General features: G+C 44.2%; 1 protein-coding gene across 1 annotated transcript in view; it reads left to right on the top strand.

Moving 5' to 3' along the window:
* The first annotated feature begins 246 nt into the window (after positions 1-246).
* The window catches only part of ANXA13 (annexin A13), a 43,263-nt gene continuing 29,007 nt past the window's right edge, over positions 247-14,502 (top strand). Inside the window, exon 1 of the mRNA XM_087825186.1 lies at positions 247-414. Within this exon, the coding sequence (XP_087681312.1) occupies positions 247-414 (168 nt within the window). The remainder of the gene's footprint in view (positions 415-14,502) is intronic.

Here is a 14,502-nt window from a genome sequence, read left to right as displayed (position 1 = left end):
TACACTCATATGGTTGCAAACCTACAAATATCTTCTTCGGAAAGACATTATTTTTAAAATCATCTGTAAATAGCATTACACACTAGCCAAGATTATGAGCCTTCCTGTCAGTGTATCTTTCAGAGAAACTGAAACCTGTTCATAAAGTACTTAGATAGATGCAGAGGACAATCATGTGCCCTGCACTGGCAGTTTAGCAAGACATTGCATCCCTTGAAAGTCAACCCCACGGGGCAGCTGGCTTTTATGAGTGGAATAGCATTTTTACGTATTTCTCTTTCGAATCCTCAGAGCCAGTCTTACTGCCTCTCAAAAGGCAGCCAACAGTTGCCCAAAGAGGACACCCTACCCTCGGCAGTCGTACGGCCACTCTGCCCCTCTCCAGGGTGTGGACAGCCAGAAGCCCAGCAGCCTGTAAGCACTTTTTCTCCCTCCAAATCATAGGTATGAGTGGGCTCTCTTATGGGCCCAGTGTTACTCACCACTGACTTGTCATATTGGGCCCTCCACAACCCTCCAGTCTGAAAATGGCATCACCAGACATGTACTTCCAAGCAGGGAAATATTGTCCCCAGAAAATGTTGGCTACGATATTTGCAGCTAATATGAAAATATAATCTAAGCACTGAGTTTACATTTCCAACAGAGTCCCCTTAACAGGGCCTTAAAATTCAGAACATGAGGCTACAATGTGGCCACAAGGACATTTTTGAAAATACTAAAGGAATTTAACATGTGCCAATACTAATGCAATTTAACATGTGCCCAAGGAATGAGTATGTTCAAAGACTGTGTTTCTAAATGAGTAAATGCAAGACCTTTTGAAAGACAAAAAGTTGTCCCAGTAATGACTTAAATTATTTGCGTTAGGAAGTAACTTGAGTATGTACAAGTTTAAAACAATGCTTGCAGTTCTGAAGCAACTACACAGCATAACAAATTTAAAAAATTAAATACTAGTCGGTGATGTGCAAATGTATGTTAATGATTTTATGTGATAGACGATGTTATTTTGCTGAGATTAAATGGTCGCGCTCAATGTAAAATGGTCCTGATTGCTGTGATGTGGTTTCTTTGGGTGGCACCATGTGCGAAATATAACATGGTGAGTGACTTCTTAGCTCTTCTATTGCGTTTCTCTATCCAAACTACTGAGAAACTTTTATAAGACTCCATGTAATACAATTGGGCTTTCTCTTGGCTTAAATGCATAATTACTATATTAAACCTCCCCCTGTTTTTTGTTCTTTTATCACTAGCCTGCAACATTTAAAGTACGACTATTTTGCATTTATACAATCATAAGCAAAGAGAAAATGCAAGCATTGGAACCATGAGTCTTGGTCATGATTAGCCACCCTGATGATGTAATATGCTTTATATTAGTTTTTAAGTTATTATCAGCATTCACTACACTATTTAAGAAGCCTACCAGGGGAGTTTTGAATCCCCAAGAACATGTCCACAGACCAGGGTTCACAGATAACTGCTTGACAAACATTGTTCTAAAGCCAATAGAGTGTTGGCCAGGGGATTACATTTTCCAAGGTACTATAATACAGAATCCTAGCCAATTCTGAAAACTGAAAATTACTTTTTTTGCTTTGTGCTTTTCCCCTATCCTTTAGTCATCGTTAATTATTTTTTTGAACTGAAGACCTAGTGTTTGTGACTCACTTATTTGGAACAGTAATAAGATCCTGGGTTATTATGATTTGCTAAATCACACGATGTTCGAAGTCTGCTTTGCCTGGGGGGCATGTCCTTGTGCGCAATGAGCTTTGTGTATAGACAGAAAAATAAGATCCACAGAAAAATCCGCTTAGGTTTAGCCAGATGGCTCTTTATTCTACCGTGTGAGTTGTTTTCAAGTGAATCGAGATCTAGAGGAAAAGAGTATTGAGATCACGAGAGATGACTTTGCCATAGAGCTTGCCTGTAGGGTATTGGCAGGGTAAAATAGAAGGAGCAGAGACATAGAGGACATTGATAAATATGGGGGTGATCACAAACTTAATAAGTCTAATGATTCCGGAAAATTATTTTCAAAACTGATGAATGGGCACTAGACAGGTCTACAGCCTTGCTACTCAAAGTGTGGTCCCTAGATGGGTAGTGGCATCCACATTGTTGCTGGGATGCTTATTAGAAATGCAGAATCTCAGGCCCACCCAGACCTGCTGAGTCAGAGTCTGCATTTTTAACAAGACCCTCAAGTGATTTTTATGTGCGTTGAAGTCTGAGAAGCACTAAACTGGGGAGCCAGTTCTCAGACTGGCTGCACACTGGGGATTTCTAGAAACCACTGACGCCTGAGTCCCACCCCCAGAGAGTCCAATTCATTAGTTTGGGGTAGGCCTGGGCACTGGGATTTGTAAATGCTCCCCAGGAGATGCTAACGTGCAGCAGAGTTTGAGAAACACTGAACTGGAGCACACCCCCATCCTTACGAGGACAGATCGGCACACTGCCCACAAAGGCAGGTGTCATCATGAGTGCCCATAAATGAAAACTTGTGAATGTGAGAACATCTGCTCAGCGACCTGCCGTGGTGTTTGTGCACATGCCATCTTTATGACTTCCTTGTGCCAATATTTAGCCAACATAAATATTGTCTAAAAGGGAGACTTGGGACTTGCAGCCAGTGAACACCAGCAAGATCAAATGAAGGTGGCTAGGAACACCTGGGAGCCATGTAAGGTCCAGATTCCAGAGAAAAGAAGGGAAGCTGTGGGGCAGGTAGAAATGTGACTGAGAATTTGGGATCAAAGGAAGTGTGGCTTTAACCAAAAGGGTGCATTAAAATATGATCCCAAAAGCCAAAGAAACATAGTGAGCCCCACGCAGAAACCAGCCTAGAAACCAGGCAGAAACCAGGCAGTCACACCTCCCCTTTCAGGAAACCTTTCATGAGGAAGTTAGTCCTTCAGGACACCACCACCAGTGCAAGAGGAAACAAAAGGCCCTCGAACGTCCAAACACGGCATCCACCACAGCACAGCTTCTGAATTTAAATACAGGTTTCCCATTCAAAGTCAGGATACATTTGAGACACAATTTCACGGGCTTGGTTTTGGGGATTTCTTGTGTATGGTAGATAAAAACAGTCATTTTAAAGAGGTGGGGGAAAGGCTGCCCAGGACAAATACACAGGCAGAAGAAAGAACATGCAAACTGGAAACCTGATACAAGACGCTGAAACTGTGGTTGCGGGGGCCGCTTAGTGTAGGGGTTGGAATCCGAGGCGCCCCAGGGTGCGCCGGCCTGTAGGTCCCCCACGCAGCAATGAGAAGCCCAGCTCCCAGGGATGGGGCACAGCCAGAGGTTTAAAGGGGCCCTCCAGCCGGCCGGCGTGGCTCAGCGGTGGAGCATGGACCTAGGATCCAGGAGGTCATGGTTAGATTCCCGGTCAGGGCACATGCCCTGGTTGCGGGCTCGATCCCCAGCAGGGGCCGTGCAGGAGGCAGCGGATCAGTGACTCTCATCATTGATGTTTCTATCTCTCTCTCTCCCTCTCCCTTCCTCTCTCTGAAATCAATAAAGATATGTTTTTTAAAAAAGGGGAGGGGCCTTCTGAAACAATATGATGATATGGGAAATTTGTCAAGTGCTTACTAAACTGTGAGCTGGTCCGAGGGGTTGGCTCTGGTCCTTGACACTGGAGTCCTTCACTCTACCTAGGACTCTACATGTGTTGTATCATTTAGTTTTCCCAAGAGTTTCATGAGGGAGACGCTATTATCCTTCCCCTTTTAAATACGGGGAAAGTGAGAAAAAGACAGGTTAGGCCACTGGTCCTAGGTTGTGCATCTAGTAAGAGGCAAAGCATGGATTTGGATTTAGGCAGAAGCTCTTCACACTATGCCTGGGGCTCAGTGAAGGCTCATATTACACCAAGTGGAAGCTACACTGTTGGGATTTTTGCAACTATTGAAGTGGGCTGTCCCCTCATCACCTCCTCTCTACCCCACCCTGAGCTTCCTCTTTGTCCCTCAAGGTGGATTAGAGGCTCTATCTCAATGCTTCCATAGTACTGTGGGTATAAGGCCATCCTTCCTCTCCCACGTGGTTTTAGAACTGTTGATACATCCCCCGGGCACTGGATTGAGGTTCTCCAGAGGCAGAACTCTGTCTTTTTCATCTCTGCGTTCCCATTAACAGCACAATGCCTGGCACATAGCAAATGCTCAATAAACATTTGATGAATTCATCAATTCATTAAATTTTCTAAGTGAGCCTTAAACAAATGTTTTGCTCAATGGAAGTCCAAATTCCTTTGTCCACTTACACCTCCAGACCCATGTGTGGGTAGGGTCCTGGCATCTATATTTTTTAAGATTCCCCAAGTGATTCTAATGTGTCCTAAGTTCAGAAACATGGGTCCAATACCAGTATGCTTCTAGTGCAATGGTTCCTAAACGTGGTCCCTGGACCAGCATCATGGGTATAATCTAGGATCTTGTTAGGAATGCAAATTTTGGGGCCCCACCCAAGATCTACTGAAACTGAAAATCCAGCAATCTGCAGCTGAAGAAGCCCTCCAGGTGATTCGGATGTTCATTCAAGTTTGAGAAGCAATGTGGAAGCGCAAGGCTCTCACAGGCCTAGGCTAGAGCTGTGCCCCTGCCTTGACCATGAACCACTCCCGCCATTCAGCCGGAAGAGATCCCTGGATGATAGCATTTAAAAACTACTTAGCCCCATGCCCTCCTCCCCAGGCTTCTCACATCAAATGCAACCCAGGGAACTGCCCCATTCTGCTCCCTCCTCCCCCCACCCCAGGCTGCACTCTCTCCCACCTCATCCTAGAGCTGAGAAAAGGCATTGAGAGGAGCCCCTCTTCCAGCATAGAGGAAGGAAACCACTCTCTGTCTTTTCAGTCAATTTTACGTATCGGTTTAGAGAAATTATTATGAGCCAGGTACTGTTTGAGGCTCTCTAGGTAACAAAGAGTAAGAAAAGCCCACAGTCCATGCTTTCAGATGGCTCATAGTCTAGAAAGAGAGGCAAACAAATAATTATAATGATGTGTGATGCATGTACTAATAGAAATGTGTCCATGGTAACTAAGTTCAGAAATTAGACAGTGGAGGGAATGATTCTGTGCAGGAGAAATGAGGGGACCACACTTTGAGAAGCACCCCCTTAGGCAGTTGGGAAGCTTCAGTGGATCTCAGACAAGGCAATGACAGGGTCAGAGCTGCTCTTCGGAAGGATCATGCTGGAAGCTGGTGGAGAAAGGTTTAGAGAGAAATACTACCTAAGGCAAGTAAAGCACTTGGGAAGCAGTGGCCCTGGAGAAAGATGATGAACCTCTGTCCCCAATAAAACAATGACCGTGGAATTGGAGAAGAAGGCAGAGTAAAAGGTCAGATCAACATAACTTGTGACTGATGGATATGGGAGGTGAGGGGCAAGGAAAGCTGAAGTGACTCCCAGCTACCTGGCTTGTGCATCCAGGTGGGTGGCGGTGCATCCTGGGGAAAGGTGAGGGGAGGTCTGCAAGGTTAGAGGATGAGTTTGGTTTGGGGGTCTGCTGAGCTGGAGGTATCTGTGGTACACCTGGGTATAAGGCTTAGCAAATAGCTGGATCTGAAACTCAGAGAGAAGTGTGGGTTTGGGGTAGTTTGGGAGGTATGGATTCACAGTTATTGCTGTTTGTTTGCTTTGTTTTTAAGATAGTATGTTTGATTACAAGTAGCAGACAGACTGCCAAACTAACAGTGGCTTAAATAACAAAGACATTTAATTATCAACCCTAACAGGAAGTCTGAAAGGAAGGGGTTCCAGTGTGGGTTCCACAGTTCATTAAGGACCCATTAAGGACCCCATCTGCCTTCCCATTCTGCACCCTTGATGTGCTGGCAGCATCTTCCTTCGTGGGTGCAAGACAATGGTCATGTGCTCAAGTTAATGATCGCACACGATAGGGTCACACGCAAGAAGGAAGGTGATAGGGAAAAAAGTGCCTTTTTCCTCGTGTACCACACTCCTGTCAGTGAGGAAAATCTTTTTGGAAAGCCCAAGCAGACATTCTTTTTTATCTCATTGGCTAGAATTGGTCAAAAGCCCATCCCTGGACCAATCCCTGGCAAAGGGGAAGAGAACAACCATGAATCAGGACTCGTCCCCAGAGCTTCTCTCTCTCCTCTCTCTCTCTCTCTCTCTCTCTGTTGGCTCATCCTCTCCCACTGAAAATGAGCTTTTCCTTTTCAATGGGAGACAAAAGGAGTTGGTGAGAGGGAGGCATGGCCACAGATAGTTCAGGCTCCACAGGGAATTCCGTGGCCTCAAATAGATCCAGATTAAGAACCTCAAGGAAAAGAGTTTCGTTCTCTAAACATCTATCCATAAAGTGTCAGAGAAGGATTCTGATTGGCTTGGGCTGTATACCTACTCCGTGGTCTACCACTGTGGCCAAGGTTGGCCTTACCTATATTTGGGAGTGGGGGATATTGCTTTATCATTATTGCTTTCTTGTAACTATTATTTTTATTAATATTCCTACTAATGCTGCTGCTGCTACCATTAGATGGGCTGGAATGGAAAGAGAATTAAGAGTTGAAGATGAGCTAGAAAGGCAGTAAAATCATCCACCTTCCCGGTGATGGGAGTTTGGATGGTTGTGGCAGGAATGAGAAGAAAGATAAAAAATGTTAAAAATGTTTAAAGGAAGAATTAATAGGTGTGGATCCAATGCACATTTAAACTCTCTTACCAGGGGGAATAATAACACCCATTGTTTTTATTCTGATGGAGACAGAACTTCTCTCAAAGCAAATTTAGCTATTTCACCTTGTTTCCTTTTCAGCAAATCAGAACTTGCTCATGTTATTGATTATGCTCTACTGCACAGCACCATTCGATGCTTCAGTGGCTCAGCTCAACCACCAATATTTTCTCTTTTCAATTCCATCTGCCCACTTATCATTGACTCTGGAGGATTCCAGACCACACTAGCTTCTTTTATTCCTGTAAGCAATGAGTCCCAAGTTCATACCTTCATTAAATTGGCAAAGAAAACAGCCCTTGGCAATAGAAGAAGGAAATGGATAATTCTTTTCTAGTGAGGAAAGTGCTTCATTTTTCATAACTCTTGAAGGCATGGTTTCTTTCACAGTTGAGAAATAGTCATCATCTCCCCCCCAGCACACCATCCTCCGGGTTCACCCTTGTTGATGCAGTAATTGGATAGCTGGAGGTTTAATACTCTCCAGGGGTCTCTGACTCTCCAAGCAGTCTGTGGACAACCTCAAAGCAGACAGTCATTTTCCCCAGGACCCAAAAGCTCCTTTCCAGACAATGCATGTTATTCTGCCTCTAGAGGGACTCTGAGTTCTCCAGGCCAACACGGTACCAAAGGGCCCCTGAGAATGAGTCAGCTGAGGCTGCTGGGTGAGGCTGTGGGGCCTCCAACAACAGGGATGGATGCAGACAAAGAGGCAGGGGGGTGATGACAGACCTCTCCCTGTGGACTGACTTTAACTCAAACACTTCCTCCTAGCTACCTCATCCTTGCACTCTTCTTTCAGATTTGTCATCTGGGCTGCTTTGCAAAAAAATAAAATAAAAAAATAAAAATTAAAAACACGATGGCCCACTTCTAATCTTGCTTTTTAGGTAACCACAGCAATCTATTCTTTGTGACCGGGGGTATTGCTTTAGTCAGCACCTAGGTCCCATTTACCAGGAGAAGCACAGCTCTCTCAAGACCTTTTAAACTAACATGTTGACAGAATTTTTTCTACCACTAGGCCAGGGTTGTAGACCCTTAGCACATTAGATCTTGGCGCTATTCACATTTGGTGCCAGGTATCTTTGTTGTGAGGGGCTATTCTGCCCCTTGTAAGATGTTTAGCAGAATCCCTGCCCTCTATGACTAGATACCAGTAACACCTCCCCTATCTGTAACAACCAAAAATGTCCCCAGGGAGGCAAAATTGCTCCTGGTTGGTTGAGAATCATCATTTCATTAGACATAGATGGGAAAGCAAGGCTATGGGGTAGGAGGTGTCCCCATAATATCTTTTTCTGGCTGTTAGCCTATTAGTAACTTCTGATGGCCAGGGTGAGAAGGGCTTTTCTACAAAAGCACCCAGAAATGAGGCTGATGAGCTGCTGGTTTTCCTGCCTAGATGAGCAACACTCACCTGGAAGGACACTGACTGAAACTCACCTCTCCTCAGTTTGGGCATAGCCCTCAAAGGGCTGCCCCATTCAGGCTCCCTATACCAGAGCTCAGTGCATGGTAGGCCCATCACACTGGATGCAATTCTGAGTATATTGTCAGTGCCTTCAGGAATAACGGTGCCTACCACCTTAGGGCCCTGAAGGGTCTTAAGGTCAGATCTTCTTAAGGTCAGGTCTCAACCCCACAGTCACCTTTGACTGGTATCACAGTGACACGTATAACCCAGAGCATAGTCTAAGAAAGCTTATTTTTCTGGAAATGACCTAACTATACCAATCTTCATTAAAAGATTTTCTTAATGTGCCAACACATAAATAATCTCAAACTTAGGAGAAAAGTCCGTTTTCAATCAAGAAAGTTTCATTCAGTGTTCATAGTCATGGTCAACATATGTAAGTAAATCATATTGGGATCTGATCCAAGTGGATGTTTTGGGTTTTTTTGTGTTGTGTTTTTTTCCAGCCTCATCTGCCAAATGACGCAAATATTCCTACTCATTTAGACTGATGGCCAATACTTAATTTATACATGACATTTTAAAATTGTGTCTCTGAAAAGATGGATCAAGAACAATAAACTGCTCCACACATTCTCAGCACCCTTCTAAGGTTGAGCAGAGCTCAGGCTTCCTAATACTTTCCTGGCTATCTGGTCTACCTTCTTGATGACTAGGTTTCTAAAGAGGGGTCCAAGTGGAAAGAGGGTCTAAGAATGGAGGAATCGCCTTTGCCATAGTCAGTGTGACCAGGGAGAATCCTAATTAAAATGGAGCAATAACTACATGGTTTTAATGCCAGATATTCTTCTAAGATTGAACCTGTGCCAACAGACTATACTGCAATATTTTTTTTTTGATTCAATGGTTTTCATTTTTCTCTGACAAGCATTTGAGTAGATTTTGATTTAAACTCCCTACCCCAAAGCAAGACTTTATCAAATTTATTGTCCCAAGGAAACTGCCCAAGAAACAGTCAACTTAATAAAACAATATCCCACTAATCACCCAACATTCATGTTTAAAAATGTGAATGGCCCCTCTGTTCTGTTTCAAATTGCCCATCAGTGTCTACCAAACACATCTGTGTAAATGTCACCAGGATGTTTTCTGGCTCTGAATTCATGAACTTCAATAGCACAATACTTTGCATTCATACTAACTGGTTTCAAAGTACAAATAAGTGATCAGTTAGAGGTTTAAAAATTATCCTGAGAGAAAGGAGTTTAGGGTTTTTCCAAAAGCAAGTAACCTTGGGAAGATGATTTAACCAGGCTTCAGTTATCTGTAAAATATGGGGGTTAGGTACACTCACTGTTTCTCAAAGTTCAGATGTCAGTATAATCTTTACACAGCTAGTAAGTGACGAAATTCAAACTTACACAATCTGGATCCAGAATTATACATATTATATATTATATACCACATATATATATTTTTTAATCTACTGTGAATAATGCCACAATGAATCACATTGTCTTATTTCATCTTCTTGAGCATCTGCTGGGTAGGGGCAGGAATTGGTCCCAGTTTACAGATTCGAAGCAGAGAACATGATTCCACTTGGCCCAGAAGAAACATTGGGAGCAGAACTGGACAAGGCCTCTCCTGCACACTGTTTGCCCACAGGAGCAGCTGTCTTGTTGGCCTTGCAAATAGTGGTAACCAGTCTTTATCTTTTGTTTCACTTCCTACTGTCTCATTGTCAAGAACATTTATAATCCCACAAGCTATGCAAGGTGTCCTTGGCTTCCCTGGTCATCAGACAAGCAGCAGGTCTCAACTGGTGTTTCTGTAAAAGACCAGCATTCTAAGATTTGAACTGAGCTTTTCTACCATTAAATTTTTTTTATTTTGTTTTGACAAGGACAAAAAGAATTAGTTAATAAGTTAATAGTAGTTTCTGGATCCAGATTCGTGTAGGCTTGAATCCCATCACTTACTAGCTGCGTGACTTCAAGCAAGTTACTAACCTCTTTGTGTCTTGGTTTTCTCATCTGCAAAATAGGAGGTAATAATACCTATCTCGTATGGTTGTTGTGAGGATTAAATGAGTTATAATATGTAAGGTGTTTGGATCAGTACCTGGCACATAATAAGTGTTTTAAAGTCTGCTGTCCTTCTCAATTTTATGTGTTTTTCCCCCATAAATTTCTCTTAAACTCTTAGCTCCTGCTACTACTTATTGATAAGTACAAAATGGTTTCTGATTTCGGACAAAATTATCTAATCAGTTTTAATGGTGCCATGTCAAGAGTTTATTCAATACTCCATGGGAATCAGGTCAAGGTGGAAGGAAGTGATAAGAATAACATTGAGCACTCACCATGTGCCAAGCATCCTGCCAAACACTTTTGATACAAATCCTTAGAACAACCCACAAGAAGGTACTGTTATTACCACCTTTCAAATGGGAAAACAGAGACTTAGAAAGTATAAGGAGAGAAATAACATCATAACAAGCTCAAGGGTGGATATCTTGGGAAAGAGGTACCCATATGACCTCAAGGAAGTCTCTTTCCCAAACTGGACCTCAGTTTCCCCAACTTAATGATCTTAAAATCTACACAAAACAAGTTTAGCCTAAATTGCCAAAATTAGCTCAAGGTACCATTAACTAGCAGTGAGAATGGTCATTTCTTACAGTGAGGAGATTTCAGGGGAGTCCAGGGCTCTCCCCAGCACAACCCTCACCTGCCCCCATATTGCTCCTGCTAATAAGCCCATGCCACCACCAGGTTTTAATCCTGGTTCTCATTTTTAATCTCCTCAGTCTCCACCTGATTTCACGTCAGCTTGAACAGCAGCCTTCTTTAGATAAGTGTACAACGAGCCCTCTGCCCTCTGCTCCCAGCACTTCCTCAGAGCCCTGCTGTCTCAGAGCCCAGGCTCCAAGCAACCACTTTCAAATATTTACTGAGCAGACTGCAGCGAGCCAGGGCAACTCCACTAGAAAGAGCAAACAATCAAAATGCCACTCCCATTACATTTTGATAACACTTCAGAGTTTACAAATGACCCTGACATGCTATGTCACCAAGCATCCCACCTCCTACGTGCCATCAGGCTAGTGCTCGCTGTAATCTGGCACCCGCTACTGCGTCCCGAACACCATTGCCTCCCCACCTCCCACCACGTGAGAGTAGCTGCATCTCTACTTTATTTTTTTTAATTTTTATTATTATTATTATTTTGCTTCTCCACTTGAAAGACAGATGGCAAAGGCTCAAAGAGATGGGCCAGCTTCCCCAGCCTCAGACAACCTGCGAGGGCGAAGTGTAACTGAACACAGTAGGTCTGACTCCCAAGTCCATGTCAGGCCATCATGTCATGTTTAGATCGATCGTGCTTGCTCTGCAGTGGCCCAGGGACAGGTCATAGTAAGCACGTATGTGCGCTGACTCCGAAAGCATCACGCTGTAGCTCGCTCTGGAATGTCCTTCCCCCACCCGACCCCTCCTCTTCCTCATTTCCCCTGCCTGACTTCTAGGCAGCTTTCAAAAACCAGCACCAATGTCAACTTCTCCATAAAAATCCCTTTTTCTCTCCTCAGCTCTTTGCACCCAACTGTTTACCGCACCTAATGCAGTTGTCATTTATCTATTTCCATGTTTATTTTCCTGGGAATAGGACTGGGTTTCTTAGGTCATTAGGGGCCCCTGGCCTGGAGTAGTGAACACCACATAATAGATCTTCAATATTTGTCTGTTGAGTGGGAGAAGGAGAGTAGGGAAGGAGGGAGCAAGGAGAGGGAAAGAAAGGGAAGGAGAGAGCAGGGAGGGAGGGAAGGAGGGAGCAGGGAGAGGGGAAGGAGGGAGCAGGGAGGGAAGGACGGAGGGACCCTTCTGTTCCGAGGACAGGCTGATTTTTAATGCTTTTTAGTGAGTTCACACGCTTCTTGAAAGACAGAGTAGTCTTATTTTCCACTTTTGATGCCATCCAAATAGAAGACCAAGTCACCAGGACTGACAAAAGGAGTGCACTTAAATATGAGTGTACTTAAGGCTGGGTCTTGGAAAACCCTGGTTACCAAATAATACACAAAGCAACTGCTGTGCAAACCATATCTGTCAGCTAACTTGTTCGCAAACCCCATGCCCGGGGTTTGCTGCAAGCTGGGGGGAGATCTTTAAGTGTCCCTTTCAATCAGAAGAGCTAAGACTTCCTTAAATTGCACTGAGACAGAAGGCCTTGCTCTCACGTCTGCTTCTCCATTCTGCGTTTCCCCCTGCGGGTGTCAGAACTGGATACCCCAGAGCCGACCTTCCTCCAGGGCAGTGGATGTGCTGATGCTGGACTTTCCCGGAGTCAATTCCCAGAGTTGGCGTTTTCTTTCCACCCAGGTGACACTGCTTCTGAGGCTTATAGCACCTCAGTTTATTTTCTATACCTCCTTCCTCTAGAGAAATGGATCATTCACTTCCTTATTTTAGAGGCAGGAACATAGGGACACAGAGAAGTGACACATAGACAAAGAGAAGTGACACGCACACGTTAGAAGGAAGAAAAGCCAAGATCAACAATCCCCAGCTTGTCCATGCACCAGGCAGGGCCGTCTGTGGAGTGAGTAACATCTGGTCCCATGGTGCCCCTGCCAGACTGGCTCTGGCCACACTTCACCAAGGTTGTGTCTCACACTCCATGAGGTGGGAATTGCCACCCTTGTCAAATGAGACTGATTAACAAAGTGTGGCCTTGGTGTGTCATCCCAAGTCCCCAGGACTTCAAAGCCTGAATTGTTAGCCACTTAACTGCCCCGTGTGAAATATACGCCTGGAACTCTAGATCGAAACTGCAGCGCACCAGTGGAAAACCGACCTTCAGAGTGCCACTGACAGATGAAAGCCCCTCAAGCAAGAAGGGGTATAAAATATTCTGGAAGGTTCATTGGTGATCTTCCTTCAACAAATATTGTTTACATTCATTAAGCACATGCTCTCTGCTAGGCTTCATTTTAGATGCTTTGCACAAATGACTTCATTTAAATTCTCACACAAGACTTGTGAGGTAGGCACTATTATCACCCCCATTTTACCATAAAGAAACCGCAGCACAGAAGGGTTCCCAAACCTGCCCAAGGCCCCTAAGTAATAAGCAGTCACACTGGGATTCAAATCCAGTATGACTAGAAAGCCATGTTTTTAAACTAGACTATTATATCTCGATGGCCACCTGGTGAATCAAAATTTGCAGAATTGAAATCTAAACAGGACAGAAAAACCAAGAGATGGCCCAAAGAAGCAGAGGAAGGACTGGCATCTCTGTGGCCCCTCTATCTCTCCGGCTTTTGAAATGTTATGTCATGTAAGCCTCCAACTGAAACTGGACACAGTCGGTCCAGGATGCGTGTCTGTGGCTATTTCAGCCAATTAAGCAGAGACAAAGTTGAATCATATTGGAGCATTTATTCCATTATTGCTGGCAAAATGGGAGAGCAGTAGGCTTTGTCCACATAAAATCTGCTCTGCCCTTCCCTTATTATCTGGCTGGTTATATAGGGCTGCATGCAAGGGGGTAGGGGGCGGGTAGAAGGATGGCTGCAGGGTCTGTGGTCCTGTGTCTCCTTCCAGAATCTTGAAAACAAGGTAGTTAATTTTCAATGGTGTTAAAACCCAGTTCCACCAGTTCCTAGGACCTGTGAATGGTCAGGATTCCCAAGGTAAACTCCTGGAGTGGGGTCAGGCTCCAGGCACAGCAACCAAATCAAAGTGAATCCTGTCCTTTGTTCTCAAAATGCATTTTCTTTTCTGAGCAATGGACCCATCCAGGCCCCCAGGTGTCTCTTATCTTTTTACAGCTCCATTTTTCTTCTTACAGCACATCTTCCAGTTTTCTGGGGTCTGTAAGAAAAACCTCATACCTATAGTTAGTAAGGTGAATGATCATTAAACAACTATGGTCCTGTTCCTATTAGGGGCCCCCTTCCTTTCACAGTCACGGTCAACAGAGCACGCTCAACATCTCTGCCCCCAACACAACCTGACAAAGCAGACACTGCCCTCACTTCACAGATAAGAAAGTGGAAGCTGAAGGTTAATGGTCCAAGGTCACGTGGCTGCTAGGGGGCAGAACCACATTTAAACTTGGATTCATGTGGGCTGAAAGCCCAGACTTCTGTAATCATTTTTATTAGCATCTAACATCTTGTCTTTTTTATGTGTCTCCTGAGTACCAGTGCAAATCCTATTTAAAAAACAACAACAAGTCTATTATGACTTGTAGTTGAAAGCAAGTGAAAGTGCCTGTGTATTTGCCTGAACCCTCACGAACGTGTCCATCACCGTCCTGGAGCCCCCTGCACCCCATGTGGTGTCTA

The sequence above is a fragment of the Miniopterus natalensis genome, chromosome 16, assembly GCF_054644295.1.
Source record: "Miniopterus natalensis isolate mMinNat1 chromosome 16, mMinNat1.hap1, whole genome shotgun sequence".
Classification (NCBI taxonomy): Eukaryota; Metazoa; Chordata; class Mammalia; order Chiroptera; family Miniopteridae; genus Miniopterus; species Miniopterus natalensis.
The sequence above is the reverse complement of the archived record's forward strand: the minus strand, read 5'-3'. Positions and strand labels throughout refer to the sequence as shown.